A 16,317-nucleotide genomic window follows, 5' to 3' on the forward strand; every position below is an offset into this window, starting at 1 on the left:
TTCTTTGGGGTAATGTGAGATCAGAAAATGTACCAAGCTGGGCTTAGTGGCAGACACCTATAATCCCAGAACAATTTTGAGTGCCGCCTGGGCAATTTAGCCAGACTCTGGATCAAAATTAAGAAATAATAGCAGGGTCTGGATGTGTAGCTCAGTGTGAAGGCCCTGGATTGTGGGAGTAAAAATGTCTACACCAAATTAGCCAGAATGAGATGTCTTAGAGCTGTAGTGGCAACCCTATGGCACTCTCGCCACAGTGGGCTATTTGTGTCACTGAAAGCTCTAGGTTTGCCATCACTGTCTTTGAGATAAGTGGTCAACCTGTAGAGAGCCCCTGGCACATCAGAGGGGACAGTAGAAAGAGGTAAGGTGGAATTGGCCATGCACTAGAGAGAGGATGTTAAATATATAGGAAAGAAGCTGTTGGAGACTACAGCTGGTGAGGACACAAAAGTTGAGCAGGCAGGGCTCGTGCCTTGGAAGGGACATGGCACTGTGTCTGCAGGGAAAGGAGGATAACATGCCTTAGAGGACAGTCCCACACCAGGATGGGATGTGTGTTGAGCAGGGATGGCTGCAGAGGTAGTTGGTGTGGATGTCTTTGCTGTGGAGTTCCTTCACTCTAGACACAACTGTTACCTTTGGCTTAAAGACTTTTAATAATAATTAACATAAATATCTATTTTAGAAATGTTTATGTGGTGATTTTCATTGTTCTATTTTAGAAATGTTTATGTGGTGATTTTCATTGTTCATGTTCCTACAAATGTTTGCTTTACTGCAGCTCACATTTTCTGAGTGTAAGTGAAATAGTTTTGTTGGAGTATGGTGCATTCTGAATGATAACTGCCAATTATGCATTTCTTTGACCCAGATATAGCCAGAATTTCCAGCATAAATACAGTAATTTTAATAAAAGTTAGGATAAGAAACATAAATGTCCCCAAACGTGTATAATTTTTATGAACTGGATCCCATTTGGCGATCCAGCTCTTTTGGTTTTCATGTCTTGAAAACTTTTTCTTGGCTTTACTGCCACATTGTGGTGCCACACCTCATTGGATCACGTTTCCCTACCAGGATCTCGGAGAAGGTGAGAGCTACATGAATGCTAGGAGTAGTCGAGGACTTTGGAAATACTATAATAAGACAGGTTCAACCTTTGGGCTCATTCACCAAGTGTTTTGCACTTTGGCTCAGCCTTGCCCCGCTGCATGCCTTAGTTAATCTTCATCCTGTACCTTTCAGTATCCTCATACCTCATTCTGTTGATTAGTCATTCTGACCCTTCTTGGATTTCTCCTTAGAAACACACTATGTTCCAAAATGACCTTAAAAATTTTCTCTCCTTTGTCCTTCTTAGCCTAAAAAATCAAACTCCTATTACCCTTGGGTGGATCAGGTTGATCAGTTTGTTTTCCTAATGCAGAGCCAGATAACAAAGTCCTTTCTAACCTACCTTATCTAGAATCATTTTTTTAAAACTCAAATGAATAGGTGTTACTGAAATGAAATTAATGCATATTAATAATAGGGAGATACTTTTCATCAGTGATTACCTTTCATTGGATTAAAGTATTCTAAGGTCAGGCGTGGTAGTGAAGTTAGCAGAAAGAGCTGTATTTGTAGCCGGATTATCTCCTCAGTCCCAAAAAATAAGACAAATTGGCAAGAATGGAACTGTTGTTGTTGTTATTGTTAAAAACAGGAACTATTGCATCTTCTAGATCAGCTTTTTCTTTCCTCCAGTGAGAGGACGTCCATAGCTCAGATGTCCCAAGCATTCTAGAAGGTGGCTTTGTCTCTGTGTTTCCAGTGAAGTAAGCACACGTTATATACGGTGGTCCCTCTCATCAACGTGAGTCTACTGTTTGAGTATATAAACAGATTGAACCTGGAGGTGGAAGACAGCAAGCCAGTAGAGTAAGGGGCTTATAGGAGCTTAGCAGAGATCAGAGCTGAAAAAGAGGAACCTTGAAAGAACATCAAGAAGATGTTAATGATTCTTACCTGCTAGAATGCCCAAAGATGTGGGGTAGGAAAAACCTAAAAAGGATTTGATTTTGCTTCTTCCTCATAATTTATAGAATAGTCATGATTCCTATGTATCTTAAAATATGATAGCTTGGTTTTACCATATATTTAAAAACCATATTATAAAATTGCAGTTTGTTTTTGTAGGTTAGTCAGGTGCTATAGTTATTCACTTAAAACTTGAAAAGTAGAATTGAAAAGAATGGTGAAAACAAGGAAGCTAGAAAGAGCCTGGCTAATTTTTTATGTCTTTTAATTCTGATCTTTGGCACTCTTAATCATTCCTTTTTAGTTATGAAAGTAGTCCAGATCCTTTTGCCTGGGAGCCTAGCTTCAATTTTTTCCACTCCTTCCTTTTTTCTGCTTTCCTTCTGGACCCTATATTTTAATAAAACTGAAATATTCCTACTCCCATCTCAAATTTTAATTCCTACCCTTATTTATTTTTCTGTATTTAGGACAGGGTCCACAGGGTCTCACTACATGGATCAGACCCATAGTGATTCTGTTTTTAGCCTCCCAAGTGCTGGGATTACAGGCTACACCACCATGGCCAGTCTCAATCACTGTCTCAGCTCACCAGGGGGGCAGGGGAGGGGCAGCATAGCACACTGGAGATGGAACCCCAACCACTGCGCTCTGCCTAAGCAGGTGCTTTAGTCAGCTGAGCTATCAGGCCGGCCCCCTACCCTTAAGACCCCTTTAAATATCATCTGTTTGGTTAATCCCTCATTGATTACTACACTTCATGGTACTTATTATAATAGCTATCTTTAACTTGACATAAATCCATCTTTTAAAAAATGTTGTACCTTCCTGCCCAGTGTGGTGATGCCTGCCTATAATTCCAGCACTCAAGAGGCTGAGGCAATAGGATCACTGCAAATTCAAGGCTGGCCTGGAATATATAGTGAGTTCAGGGGCTGGCGTGATAGCTCAGTGATCTAACTGCCTGTCTGGCAAGCATAAGGATTGGGTTCGATCCCTGGTACTGCATGCTGTGCTCGCCACTGAAACCAGATGTGGCACACCCTTGTAATTCCAGCACTCAGGAAGCAGAAACAGGAGGATCACTAAGAGTCTGAGCTGCATAGTGAAATCCTGTACCAAATTTAAAAAAAAAATTTTTTTAGTGAGTTCAAGGCCAGCCTGAGCTACATAGCAAGACCATGTAAAAAACAAACAAGATACTGGATACTGTGAATCAGAACTTCCTATAAACTGACATAAAAATCAACGTTCAAAAAGTTAATACCATTCTGAACAATTAATTTGAGAACAATATGCAATATAACAAGCATTGTTGAATTTTTACCATGTTTAGTGAAATTCTGTATTGTTTCTAATGTTTTTAAAATTATTTTATTCCCTTTAAAAATAAAAAAAGATAATAGTGTAATAGGGGGGTGAAAGAAATATGTAGATATACAGAGTATCTACAAAGCCTAGCTCATAAGCAGCTCTCAGGTATTTGTTAAATTACCAGAAAAATAATTTAACGAAATGAAGCTTGGCAATCCCAGCACTTGGGAGGCTGAGGGGAAAGGATTGTGAGACCCATAGCAGCCTTTGGTATCTGCAGATTCAAGGCTGTCTTCCACTATATAATGGGGTCTAAAAAGGAAAAAAAATCACAAACTGGTAAAAGTAAGATACAAGTCATACACTTTGAAGAGTTAAAATATACTTAGGGTGATTGAAAAAAACTTCCAAACAGGGCATGGTGGTACATGCCTGTGATGAGTTACTTGGAAGTCTGAGGCAGGAAGATTGTAAATTCAAGTTCAGTCAGAGAAACTGAGGCAGATTCTGTCTCAAACAATAATATTGTTTTAAAAGACTGGGCCTGCCCCCAGGGTCATGCTGAGAGGATGACTAAGAGGGCCTGGTGGTACGTGCCTGTAATCCCAGTGCTTGGAAGACTGAAAACAAGAGGATCACTACGCGCCCAGTCTGTGTAGTGACACCCTGTAGACCCTGTACTAAAAGCATAAAATAAAATAAGACTGGGGATGTAGCTCAGTGGTGCAGCACTTGCCTAGCAAGCATATGAGACTCTAATTTCAGTCCCCAGTGGCTGAAACACCCACCAAACTTCTTGGATAAAATGCCATTTGAACTAGGCCTTGAAAGATGAAGAGAATTTGGGATTGGTTGAAAGAAAGGGAGGTATGAGGAATGATCATTTTAAATAGAGAAGCTAGCACTTGTGTAATATTACTAAAAACAGAGCACAAACATATGAAAAGGAATAGAAAGTAATTAAATTCAGAAGAACTAGGTAGAGACCAAACTAGAAGGCGCCTTGATTTACTGTCTCAATCTTGTGGTTTGTGTTGTAGTTACTAACTCTGATTCATTCTCCACCTCCTGCATCCTAAGATATAGCTGTAATTTTATCTTGGCCAAGTCAAATTTACTTTTGTGTGTCCATCTCAAAGTCCGTGGCGAAGCCATATCATATGTGTGTCATATCCCACCTAAGAATTCTTCAGTATTTATGATCTTTATTTATTTATTTATTCCTTGAATTCTTAGTTTAATGGTTTTGGTAGCTCTCATCAGGGGACTTGCTCTCTAAGATGAAAGAAGTAACTCCTATTAATCATAGTTTTTGCTATTGGTCTCTGAATTTACAGATGGGTCCAAAGGTTCTTAGTGCTTGAGTCATTGAAAGTTATATTTCTTTTCCAGGAAAGCAAAAAAATGTATTGTTGTTCCAGATGTACTAAATAGAAGCCAATGGACAAAGCAGCCAAAGCTATTCCTTTGCATGATTATAATGGAATAGATATATATGTAAAATTTACTATCCAAGTGTATTGTGAAGAACATTTGTTCAGCCAAAGACTTGAAAAGAGCCAAAGACAAAAATGTGCTCACAGTAGGCATCATTTATTGAGCACTTTGTACATTTTATAACTGTTTCCTCCTTTAAAGATTCCGTAGTCCAGGGACCGGGGAGATGCCTCAGTGGAATAAGTGCTTCCCTGGCAAGTACAAGGGCCTGAGTTCAATCCCCTGTTCCACCAAAAAAAAAAAAAAAAATCCATAGCCCAAAACCATTTAGAAAATATTAATATATTAAGGCTCTCAGAAGTGTTACAATATATAAATTTGTGTGATATAGTTTAATCTTCCTTTTGACAAACCTGCTTTAGGGATGACACTTGTGCAGATTTCTGTGGAATTAGTTATTGCATGAAGCTCACAGAATAGGCTTCTTCCCAGGAAAAAGTTAGCTAACCTGAGCTTTTATGTGCACCTTCCTCTCAAGAGTTTTAGTAATCAGTATGTGAGTAACAACATCCTTTTCCTACTACCATGGAGCTGAAAATACACATTTATGTAGACATTGGACTAAACTGTCTGGCAGGAGTATGAGATTTCCTGGAAGTTAAAATAGCTGAATATGGTGCTGCCTTGCTATATCATTTTTCTTGAGCTGTTCTAGCTGCCAGTTTTATTAGGTCTAAAGTGAGTCTATTATCAGTTTTTCTTTTTTCCTTTTCTTTGTGTGTGTGGGGTGGAGAGTGTACCTGTGACCTTGGACATGCTAGGGAAGGGCTCTGCCACTGAGTTTTAAGTTGCAGCAAATGGCAGCCATTTATTAATGCTTTGGTGGTGGGGAGAATGAGTCTGGACAGGAGAGAGTGCTTAATTACTCTGTAGTAAAAATGCATTTAGAGCCCATTGGGAAGCTGTAGTAGGCTGGCAGACAGGGAGCCTGGTGGGCACACAGCACAGTTATAACAGAAACAGTAGTGATTGGCTTTGTGTCACATAAACTTGAATTGTTCTGATCCTTAAGCATTTTATCTCTAAAGTGGGGATGATTTTTAAGGTAAGATTGTGGTGTTTTGTAAGTGTCTTTAGTTGTGCTGTTGTGGCTGCTTCAGTGTCCTGAATTGATTCAAAACATTTACTTCTCATGGTTATTTTCACTTTGGGGAAGAGCCAGACGCTGCATGGTGCCAACTCTGGCGCATAAAGTGGATGAGGATGCACTTCAGTGTTTTTAAGAGCCTGCCTTTCTATTGGATGGCATTTGCCAGCCCTACTCCCCATACTTTTTTATTGTACCTGGGAAAAACATTTATAAAGGAGGACTTCTAGAACGGTTTCAGAGAGTGGCAAGAATGATGGGATGAGTACGTTGGAAGTAAGGGGGAGGACTTTGAAGGAGATTTATGGCAATGTGTCTTTTATTGTAATAATTTTTTACAGTAATAATTTTTAAAAATATAACCATTAGCCTATATTCTGATCATTACTCATATGATTGTATTTAAGATGCTTAGCACAGTGGTGCAGTGTGGGTATTCTCCACTGTCTTTCTTTCACAAGGGAATCAACAGTCATTTATAAGTGACAAAAAAGCATTGGCAGTGATGGTGAACACTAGTTAATTCTAGTCCCTAAGTGGGTTACCTGGTGAGATCAGAAATTTATGAAGATTAAGCCTGAGCTCTGGGGCACCTACAAGAGACCAAACACCATAGGTAGTGACTCAGGAGAGTCAGGAGAGTGACCTGGGAAATATAAATGGGGACCTGCTGGACATCTTGTAGCTCTGCTGTGCCTCAGGTAAGCCTTTTTTTTTTTTTTTTTCTACTCACCACACCTACACTCAGCATTCACTAGAGGTTGGGCACTGCAGTGAGTGAGTAAAATCCATACATATATGTGCAGTCTAGTACTGGAAAGCCTTCAGCCTTACAGGACCCTAGAGTCCACTGGAGGGAAATAGACAAGTGTGTGAACTGAGGAGTGCTGGCATGGAAGGATCAGAAGCAACAGGTGCATGCTGAGTGGCCATGAAGGGAGAGTGTGGTCAGCGCTCGCTCTAGGCAGTGAGAAGAGCCTTTCGGGAGGAAGTGTTGGCCTGAGTCTTCTGGCTGCAGCATCTGACTGATAAGGCTGTGTTAAGTTGAGCACAGTACAAGGACATATTTAACTGTGGCTGTGGAGGTTAATGTGTGCTCATTTGTGCTCTGCATGTCACTGTGAAGCAGCGAACTAAGTACTGTGCTTGAAGTGCTTATCAGTTAGTTGCCCATGGCCCCAAAGTTGCTGTAAAGCCTTGCTTACACCACAAAAGCTTGGGTGCTTGGAGCAGGTAACATCTGAGTTCCCTTTTTGTACACGGACTGTTCTTAAACCTGATGGTGGACCTGAGAGAAGATGAATTTCCCAGCGGGTGCCTGTCTAGAAAAACTTTTCAGGAGATTCTCAGTAGGCTACTTGTATGTGAGAAGTAATCTGTGTGAAAGTTGCAGTTTTTGCCTCATGATCTCAGAGCTATCCAGGATACAGAAATCTTACCAAGGCCAAAGACTCTGATCAACTGCTAGTTTTTATTTCTGCTTTCCCTAAAAGGTACTGAGAGTGACTCCTTTTCCTCTTCAGGGTAGTTAGCAGCACTTGAGGCTAAAAGGTAATTAGGTCTAAATTTCTGTTGGAATTTAAAGCAGCTGATTTGTTTAATAGGGAGTTATCAGGTAGAAATTAGGTTGAAATGAGATAGCAAATCGGAATTTGCTCTAAAGAGCCAAAGCACAAATGCTGCTGTGGCTGTGTTTTGATGGTTAATAATAAAACAACCCCTTATACCATGAAAGAGATAAAGATGCCTCACAAGCCACTAACTAGTTCATTTCTGTTACTGCTGTGGCACTGTGTCATTCTGGGAGGACTCTGATTCTTAAAATAGAATTGCTGACAGCTGGGGTGGGTCTGTATTCATTACCACTACGACTGAGTGGTTGCAGCTGTGTGTCAGGGGACCTGGGTTGAGCTGACTCATCCTGGCTTTCATAATGAACTGGGATGCTGCTGCTTGTGGGAGGGAGCAGGCCTGGCGGCTCTGCAGCTTTGTTTTTCTGATCCATGTAGAATGAATGAAAGGACTAGGATATGAGAGAGGAAAATGGGGATGTTTTCCTGAAAAGCTTGAATAGGAGTTTTAAGAGTACTTTTAAGGTAAGAGGAGAAAGGAAATTGGAGAGACAGAAAAAACACACAGGTTTGAGCCAGAGAGATGGGGAGGGGAGCAGCATCTGAGCTCTGAGCCCTGTGGTTTATGGGAAAGAGTGATGGCTAATGGCTAGCGAGGGCATCTTGGCTCAGGTGTCTCCCTGCAGTTAGCATGGGATTGCACTATTGACTGATCAATCTGGTGGTTTTCTGAAACCACTTTAAAAGAATAGATGGAATGAAGGCACCATGCAGTCAGATTGTCAGGTGATAGGTGTTTGTATGCAAGGAAGGTAATCAGAAGGGATGAAATATACTGAAAGATGTTTAAAATTAGCTCAAGGCAACATTAAATATTAGACGATGTCTAAATACTAAAGCATGGTCTAAATTGAGAGAATTCAAGAATGGTAGGGAAGTTAGGTGATTATAAACTTGAAGTTATGCTTGGGTTAAAAACTTTGTGAAGGGCTGACGAAATAGCTCAGTGGACTAAGCACCTGCTTTGGCAAGTGCAGGGACTGGAGTTCTATTCCCAGTCCCACACGCCCTGCCAGCCCTGCCCCTGGGGCAAGCTGAGCTGGCCACCAAGTCTGGACTTGGTGGCATATGCTTGTAATCCTAGCACTGGGGAGGCTGAAAACAAGAGGATCACTACAAGTATGAGCTGCATAGTAAGACCCTGTACCAAATACATAGAAAATAAAAAACTTGTGAAGCCTATTTTCTCTTACCCTGTAATCAAAGATACAGCCAAAGTATATTTTGATGTTTTAACTTGGAGGCATTTGTAAATTTTCATGGATTTTTTTTTTTTTTAGCAAATGATGTTGTCATATTCTTTTCTGTTAAAAGAAGCACCCTACAGTGCATTACTTAGTATTTTTACCTAGCACTTGACCTAATCTTATTCCTATTAAAAGACTTTAATTTTTTTTTTTTTTTTTTTTTTTTTTGTGGAACCAGGGATTGAACTCAGGCCCTTGCGCTTGCCTGGCAAGTGCTTATTCTACTGAGACATCTCCCCAGCCCTAAAAGACTTTAATTTTATGTAAGATAAAACTTTCTACAATTGAATATTTTAATCTTTATTGATTGCAAAGTAGTGAAACTGGCTTGGTAATGTCTTGTATTCAGTTTAATTCAGAACCTTTCAGTTCTTTGAGAAGCAGTATTTAAGTTTTCTTTTAGTTTTTTTGAATTTCTATAGAAGCAATTCTTTCAGAATAGTAGCAGGAAATAAATGAGGAAAAAGTCTAGATTCGAATGAAGTTTCTTCAACACTTTGTTCAGCTAGTCATTACCTTATTATGTTTTTTTTTTTTTTATTTTTTTAAAATAGGATCTTACATGCAGTCCACCCTGGCCTTGAACTTGTGGCAGTCCTCCTGCCTCAGCCTCCTGAGTGCTGGCATGATAGGTGTGGCCCCAATTCCCAGCTGTGCCATGCTGTGATACACTTTAAGGAGTAGTATCACACGGCGTGAACATTAACGTCATGCAAAATATAGGTTTTATGGAAATAATTTTGGAAATGCTAGGTTAAACAACATTGTACAGGCTATTATAAAATTCCTCAGTTGTTAAACACATCCATGAATACCATGAAACTCCAAGAAGATTATGTATAGCTTTTCTGAAACACTGCTTGTCTGACATACCCACCCTAGAATCAAATTCCACACAGTGTACTTAAGGGAATCCTAAAAAGAAAAAGGAATGCTTTTACTAATAATTGTTGTTTTTTATCAATGTTATATTCTTTCATAATTCTTGGTTTAAATTAGTATGTTTCTTCCACAAAGCTTTGTATTGACTTTTGCCCTTAGCCTTAAAAAGATTTTACTTTGGAGAGATAAGCAATTATATAAAACAAAGCGCATAATTTAGCCAAAAGTAGGTTTCAAGGTCCACAGGAAAGCTCCATAGGAATACATATTTAAAAAAAAAAAAACTAAAGAAAAATAATTTTCTCTCAGAAGTGCTTATGGAAGAAACTATTGTGAGCTCTGTGGTAATCAAACCTTTGAAAGAAAAGATCATAATCTGGGGCCCAAGGGAGAGATCTGGTGTTTGTGTACCCTATATGTTCATTATAACCTTTGAATTAGTCCCTAACATTTTAGAATTTTTAAGTTTCACATAGTCATCTGAATTTTTAATCATTCTTCAGAAAGGAAATTTCTAGTCACTCTTTCAACAACGTATTCACAAATGGAAGCTTCTTGCTAAAGCTGAGAAGTACCTGCTTCTTTTAGACGAACCGGCTTCCTGCATTATGTTGCTGTCTGCCTACACAACTGTCCTGGTGGCTGGACCCATTTATGCCGCCTGCTCAGCCCTATAAGCATTTGAGTTTGTGTGACCCCCTGCCGTAAGGGTGTGGCACAGCGAGAGAGGCTGGCAACTCCCAACTGTTCAGCAGTGCCTCTTTCCAGAGTCACTTCCTCCATTATTGTCAGGTTGTTCCACGGAGTGTTGGAATCTCCTCATGCTCATTTAATGACTTCCTCACCATTTTTGCATGTTAGCCTTCTACTACTTGTCCCCAAAATGCTGAGGTTTTACTGCCTAAAGCATAGCCTCTTTGACAACACACTTGGAAGAGAAGTTGTTTCATACATGTACATACAGAGTTACCCTTGACAGAGGTTGTGTTGCTAGGAGAAATTTATATTGAGTTAGGTCAGAGTTCTAATTTTATCCATTTAAAAAATAATTATTAAGGCAACAATGATAATTAAAAAGCAGGGCTTTTTTTATTATTTCTTTCCACAAATGTTTGCGTCCATTTGTGAAATATTAAAGCAGAGAAATGTATGTATGAAAATCTAAAAAGGGGCTGGGGAGATAGCTCAGTAGAATAAGTGCTTGCCTGGTAAGCACAAGGTCCTGAGTTTGAGCCCTGGTACAAAAAAAAAAAAAAAAAAGGCTAAAAAAGTGAGGATGGGAAAAGATATACTCAGGATGAGAAAGTGAGTCCAGAAAGAACATGTACACCAGGCTCTGAGGTCTGAGGATAAACCTTGATTGAGATATACACATTATGGGAGAGTAAGCTTGTATTTCCAAGAGAAAGCAGAGTGAGTGAAAGTTCTTAGTGTGAGCATTGCTTTTGCTTGTGTTGATGTTTCAGTAACCCTGCAGGGGTGTCAGCTCTAGGCAGCTGTTTTCTAATACAAACTTGGAATCAGGTTTTGTAAATAGGGAGAATGAGCCCTGTGCCCTGAGCCCTCTTCCTGTATGTTTACCTAGACTCTAGTGCCAAGAGTAGGGTAAAGGAGTGTGGGTTGTGGGTGTTGCCATTAAAGTGAGGGAGAAAGGAGGGATGAAGGAGGAAAAGGGTGGGTGAAAGCTCCAGCAGGAAGCTCTGGGAGCTTCTGCAGAGAGCAGCAGTAAGCTGCAGCTGTTACACAAGGTGATGTCTTCTGTGCTTTCAGTTAAATGAGACCTGATCTCTGCGCATACTACATAGGAATTGTTCTCATTTTTGGAACAAAGTGATACATAACTGAAAGACAGCAGTAGTGCTGGAGCCCTAGGTACCAGTGAGATGGAGTCCTAGCTACTAATAAGATAAAGAGGATTGTTTGATGTCAGGAATTTCAGACTAGTGTAGGCAGCATAGGAAGTCTCCTGTTTGTCTCTAAAAAAAAAAAAGTGATCCATGACTAAATCTCATTAATATAAAGTGATTGGAGGGAGGCCTGGTGGCACATTCCTGGAGGCTGAGGCAGGAGCATTGCTGCAACAAGTTCAAGGAAAGCCTTAGCTCAAAGTGAGTTCCAGGGTAGCCTGAACTACTACATAGTGAAACTGTCTTAAAGAAACAAAAGAAAGTGATTAGAATTACCTTGCCATGTCTGGGAGCTGCCTTCAATGTTTAATTAGGAATAAGATTAGAAGAACTTTTGTGTGGTGCTGGAATGCTTGTAATCCCAGCACTCTGGAAGGCTAAAACAGAAGAATCTTATCACAAATTTAAAATCCATACAGGGCAATTTAATGAGTTAGACAAACCCTGTCTCCTTATAAAAACTAAAAGGGGGAGGGACTGGGGATGTAGCTCAGTGGTAAGAATCTGGGTTTCAATCCACAGTCTCAAAAACTATGAATGAATGAATGAATGAATGAATGAATGAATGAAGCCTGATAGTGTACTCCAATGTGAGGGTCTTGGGCTCAAACCCCAGCACCAAACCAAACCCAACCCAACCCAAATCTACAAGAAGAGTTTTATGTAGAAACACAGACACAGATATATCTCTCCTCTCCTCTGTCTCTGTCTCAAGATAGGGTCTTGCTCTGTATTTCGGGTAATTCAGGGCGGCCTTGAACTCACTGTGGAAGCCCAGGGTAGCCTTAAACTGCCTGAAATCCTCCTGCCTCAGAATCCAGAGTGCTAGGATTGCGGGCATGCTCCTCCACACTCAGCTACATTTTAACTTGTGAAAGTAGTGTCTTTGTTCTTATAGCATCATGACTTTAAATACTAAAAATACTGATTGAACCATTTAAAGACATGCTTTATAGTATTACTAAATTTGCCTTAGTGATAAATGTCAAGGAAATGTTTGACAAACCAGCAAATGTTGTGCGGAAAGAACTGCATTTTTTTAAAAATGCAGTACAAATGGAACAAACACTTGAATGTTAATAAAATGGCCAACAGGTCCAAGTTTTCAGAGTCTAAGGAAAAAGGGAAGATTTTATGACTTCTGGCTGAGAGCAGCAGTGTCATAAAAGGTGAAAAATTAGGTGACGGTGAATTTAATGGCGATCCTAAGGAATGCGTGGACTGCTTCTGGCGAGCAAAGCCAGCTTTAGAGTCAGTTCCGGTGTTTTGCAAGTGCATTTGGCAGTGGTGCTAGCTCGCAAGCAGGAGTACTCGTGGGCATGGTCAGCCAATCTTCATGAGACAGTGTCTCCTGCATTTCTGTGCACTAAGTATTGATAGTTGAGGAGTAGGAAAAACAAAGACTTCTGCTGGTACTAAAGAAGGAAAACCCAACTGTTGTTTTTGTTTGTTTGTTTGTTTATGAATTTAGTAAAGGGTATACAGGGTCTCACTACATAGATCAGACTCAGTGATTCTTCTATGTTCAGCCTCCCAAATGCTGGGTTACAGGCGTGTGCCACCACACCCAGTCCCCAGCTGTTTTATTTTGTTTCCTATCTTAACCTGGGGAAGAAGCATGTGACTTACAGGCAGATACTGGGTGCCACTGTGTGCCCCACTGCCTTCCCAGAGCACGCAGCTGCCCCGCGCCTGACTGGTTGGTTTTCAGGCAATGCTAAACACACCTCTGGGGTGGGAGTTGTTGGGGGGGGGTGGCTTTTTTTTTTTTTAAAAAGAGATCTCATAGTTGAGTTATGATTGAAAGGAATACTTCTTAAGGTTAAGCTGATGACATTTTTTACCATATGCTAAAATAGTGCAAAGTATGGGCAGGAAATCAGAGAACTAGTTATGAGAATTAGTAGAAATATGCCATGAAGGGTTTTTTTCCCCTAATTTTTAAAACATTTACTTCATTTCTAGGCTTGCCTCTATTTAACCAAGCTCATTTAGGAAAATTAAATTAATAAAAATTATGTGCTTCAGTATTTCATCTCTCTGGTGACTTGATTGTTAATCTGTTAGATCATTTTGGGGAAAGATAAATATCTTAATTTGGGGGGTGATGAGAATTTAAATCCAGACATTTAGATGATTTATAGGGATTATTCCTAATGTTCTTCTTCCTTTAGGTGGACTTTTAAAAAGCTAAATGGTATACTTTGACAGGTGGTAAACAATCTACATGTGTTAAAACAAATCGGATCCAAAATCCAGAATCTGTCTCTAAAAGATTATCTTCAAAAACATAAGTGGTTTATGAAGATTTTGCAGTGTATTGAGTCTGAGTACTGTAGCTTCCCCCAGAAGTTTTACTGAAAGACACTTACTGCAGAGTACATTAACCAATTAAGTGGATTTTGTCGGGTTGTATATAATTGTGCTATAAATATACAAATCAGTGGGTTTATCTCTAGTCATCTCATTTGGGGTTGATGGAAATGAAGTAAGGACCAAGTAAACACCTTTTTTTCAGGTGCAAATTCGACCATGGAACCTAAGTGACAGTGACTTTGTAATGGATGGTTCTCAGCCTTTGGACCCCAGAAAAACTATCTTTGTCGGGGGAGTTCCACGACCCCTCCGAGCTGGTGAGTGGAAAGAGTAACACCACAACAACAAAAGCGATGACAAAAGTCCCCAATGCTTTAGTCTTAAATAATGTTCTGGTTCCCAGTTAGATATTCATGGTCTCTAGAAATGAAGACTATTGTGTCATATTCATTGAGGTGACTTTTTCATGATTAGATGTATTTATTCTCCCAAAATGCTGTATCTTCTTATGGTGCAAGACTAAATTTTATTACATCATTATGGTGAAAGGATAAACTCTAGTGCTTTCCTATTTAACCACATAGTTCAGGAATATTACATTTGGCCACATGCATTCTAATACTAGTTAGCATTGTTACGTGTGACTGAAAAAGAAGTCAGCCTGTCAGAAATCGGCCAGGTGCAGCTAGCTGTGTATCCATTCAGTGGAGAGCCAAACCTTTGCTGGGAATTGTACCCCTGGGAATCACATTGAGCCCATCCAAAGTGAGATGCATTCTTATTTTTCCTTCTGAAGTTTGAGAAATGAATTATATATTTGGTCATTTTTATTAGGAATATAAAAGCTTCCCTGCTTTTGTGAAACTTCTTTCCAATGGTGATACAATTGTGCTGTGGAGATTGAGCAGATCATAACTGACTAGAGTTTGGAGTGATGCTGAAAAGATGACTTCAATATTTAAATCCAGTGACAAATCTAAGCAGCTGTCCCTCAGTGTCTTAATGATCAGTGTTACTGCCAATAGAGTAAAATTACTTCCAAGAGCTGATTTTAAAGCTCTTAGAATATATTGATTTTTAAACAAAAAATAAGGTTACCATTGCCAATGTAGTTGTGTAAGTATATTACTTTTGTTATTTGTGAGCAAGTAGACTTGGTACTACCACAAAACTGATAATAAAAGCAGAGATCACTGAAATCATCTTGTGAAACAGAGCTATAAAAGGTAGCCTATTGCTATTTGGCTCTATGACTTTGTTGAGTTCCTAGTTCTGAAAGGTTTGCAATATTTTGATATATTTGTTGAATCTCTACTTTATACTTTAAAAGTTAATCTTAGACATATATAAAAATATGCTCTCATACCAGCGAGATAGCTTAGCAGTCTAAAGCACCTGCTTAGGCAAGCTTAGTCAATTGCAGGGACCACGGTTCAATCCCCAGCACCAAAAGCCGTGCCAGCCTCACCCCAAAGCGGGCTGAGTCAGACACACATACCACACATGCACACAACACACATAGACAAAAGCTCTCATTTCAATTGAAGGACCACCTGCAGTGCAGGCCCTGCCCCCAGGGTGTCCTGAGACAACAATTGAGACTGGGCGTGGTGGCGCAAACCTGTAATCCCAGCTCTTGGGAGGATGTAAACAGACGGATCTCTACTGAGTCCTGTCTAGTAGTGAGATCCTCAACGCCCTGTAGACCCTTCCCTAAAATACCCAAAAAAAAATTTTTTTGAAGGACTTTAAAATATAAATTATGACTATGGAGTTTATAATTTTATACTATTAAAGAAAGCAGCACAGCACCTGCCTGGCAAGTGTGAGGTCATGAGTTCAATTCCCTGTACAAAAAAAAAAAAAAAAAAAAAAAAAAATTTATTTTCATCCAAATGGAAAACTGCACTAAAGAGAGCAAGCAAAGCCACAGAGATGTCTCTTCTTTATCTGCTGTCAAGAATAAGTCCGCGGAACGCCAGCTCACCTAGGAGCAGCATTATGAGAGGAGAACAAATGCAGCCCTTTAAAAAAAGGTGAATGAGAGTGCTATGGAATAGTCCTGACTTTTATAATTGATCTTATGATCAGGAGTCAGGGGAAGAAAACTTCTTTTAGTTTTATATTCTACAAATGAATATTCATTGCTAGTATTCTTACTATTCCTTTTTGCAACTATATAAGCACAAATTTATTTTTAATATTCTAATATTAGCCCAACTCCTTTTTTAATATGTGGGAATCTGAACAAATATTCTGAAAGAAAAGGTCCCACCATAATATAATATTAGAATTAGATTTAACTTTTTATGTATATTTTTAACTCATAGAAACTCCAGTTTACAAGCTAAATTACCTCTTGTATTCATCTTTATTTTTATTGTCTTTAATGATTTACTGTTTTTAATTATTTA

At 39.4% G+C, this 16,317-nt stretch overlaps 1 protein-coding gene across 1 annotated transcript in view; it reads left to right on the forward strand.

Moving 5' to 3' along the window:
• Nucleotides 1–16,317, forward strand: part of Cpeb3 (cytoplasmic polyadenylation element binding protein 3) — a 239,286-nt gene that overhangs the window by 176,672 nt on the left and 46,297 nt on the right. Inside the window, exon 9 of the mRNA XM_004632058.2 lies at nt 14,106–14,220. Within this exon, the coding sequence (XP_004632115.1) occupies nt 14,106–14,220 (115 nt within the window). The remainder of the gene's footprint in view (nt 1–14,105; nt 14,221–16,317) is intronic.

Source organism: Octodon degus, unplaced genomic scaffold, assembly GCF_000260255.1.
Source record: "Octodon degus isolate 3935 unplaced genomic scaffold, OctDeg1.0 scaffold00046, whole genome shotgun sequence".
Taxonomy (NCBI): Eukaryota; Metazoa; Chordata; class Mammalia; order Rodentia; family Octodontidae; genus Octodon; species Octodon degus.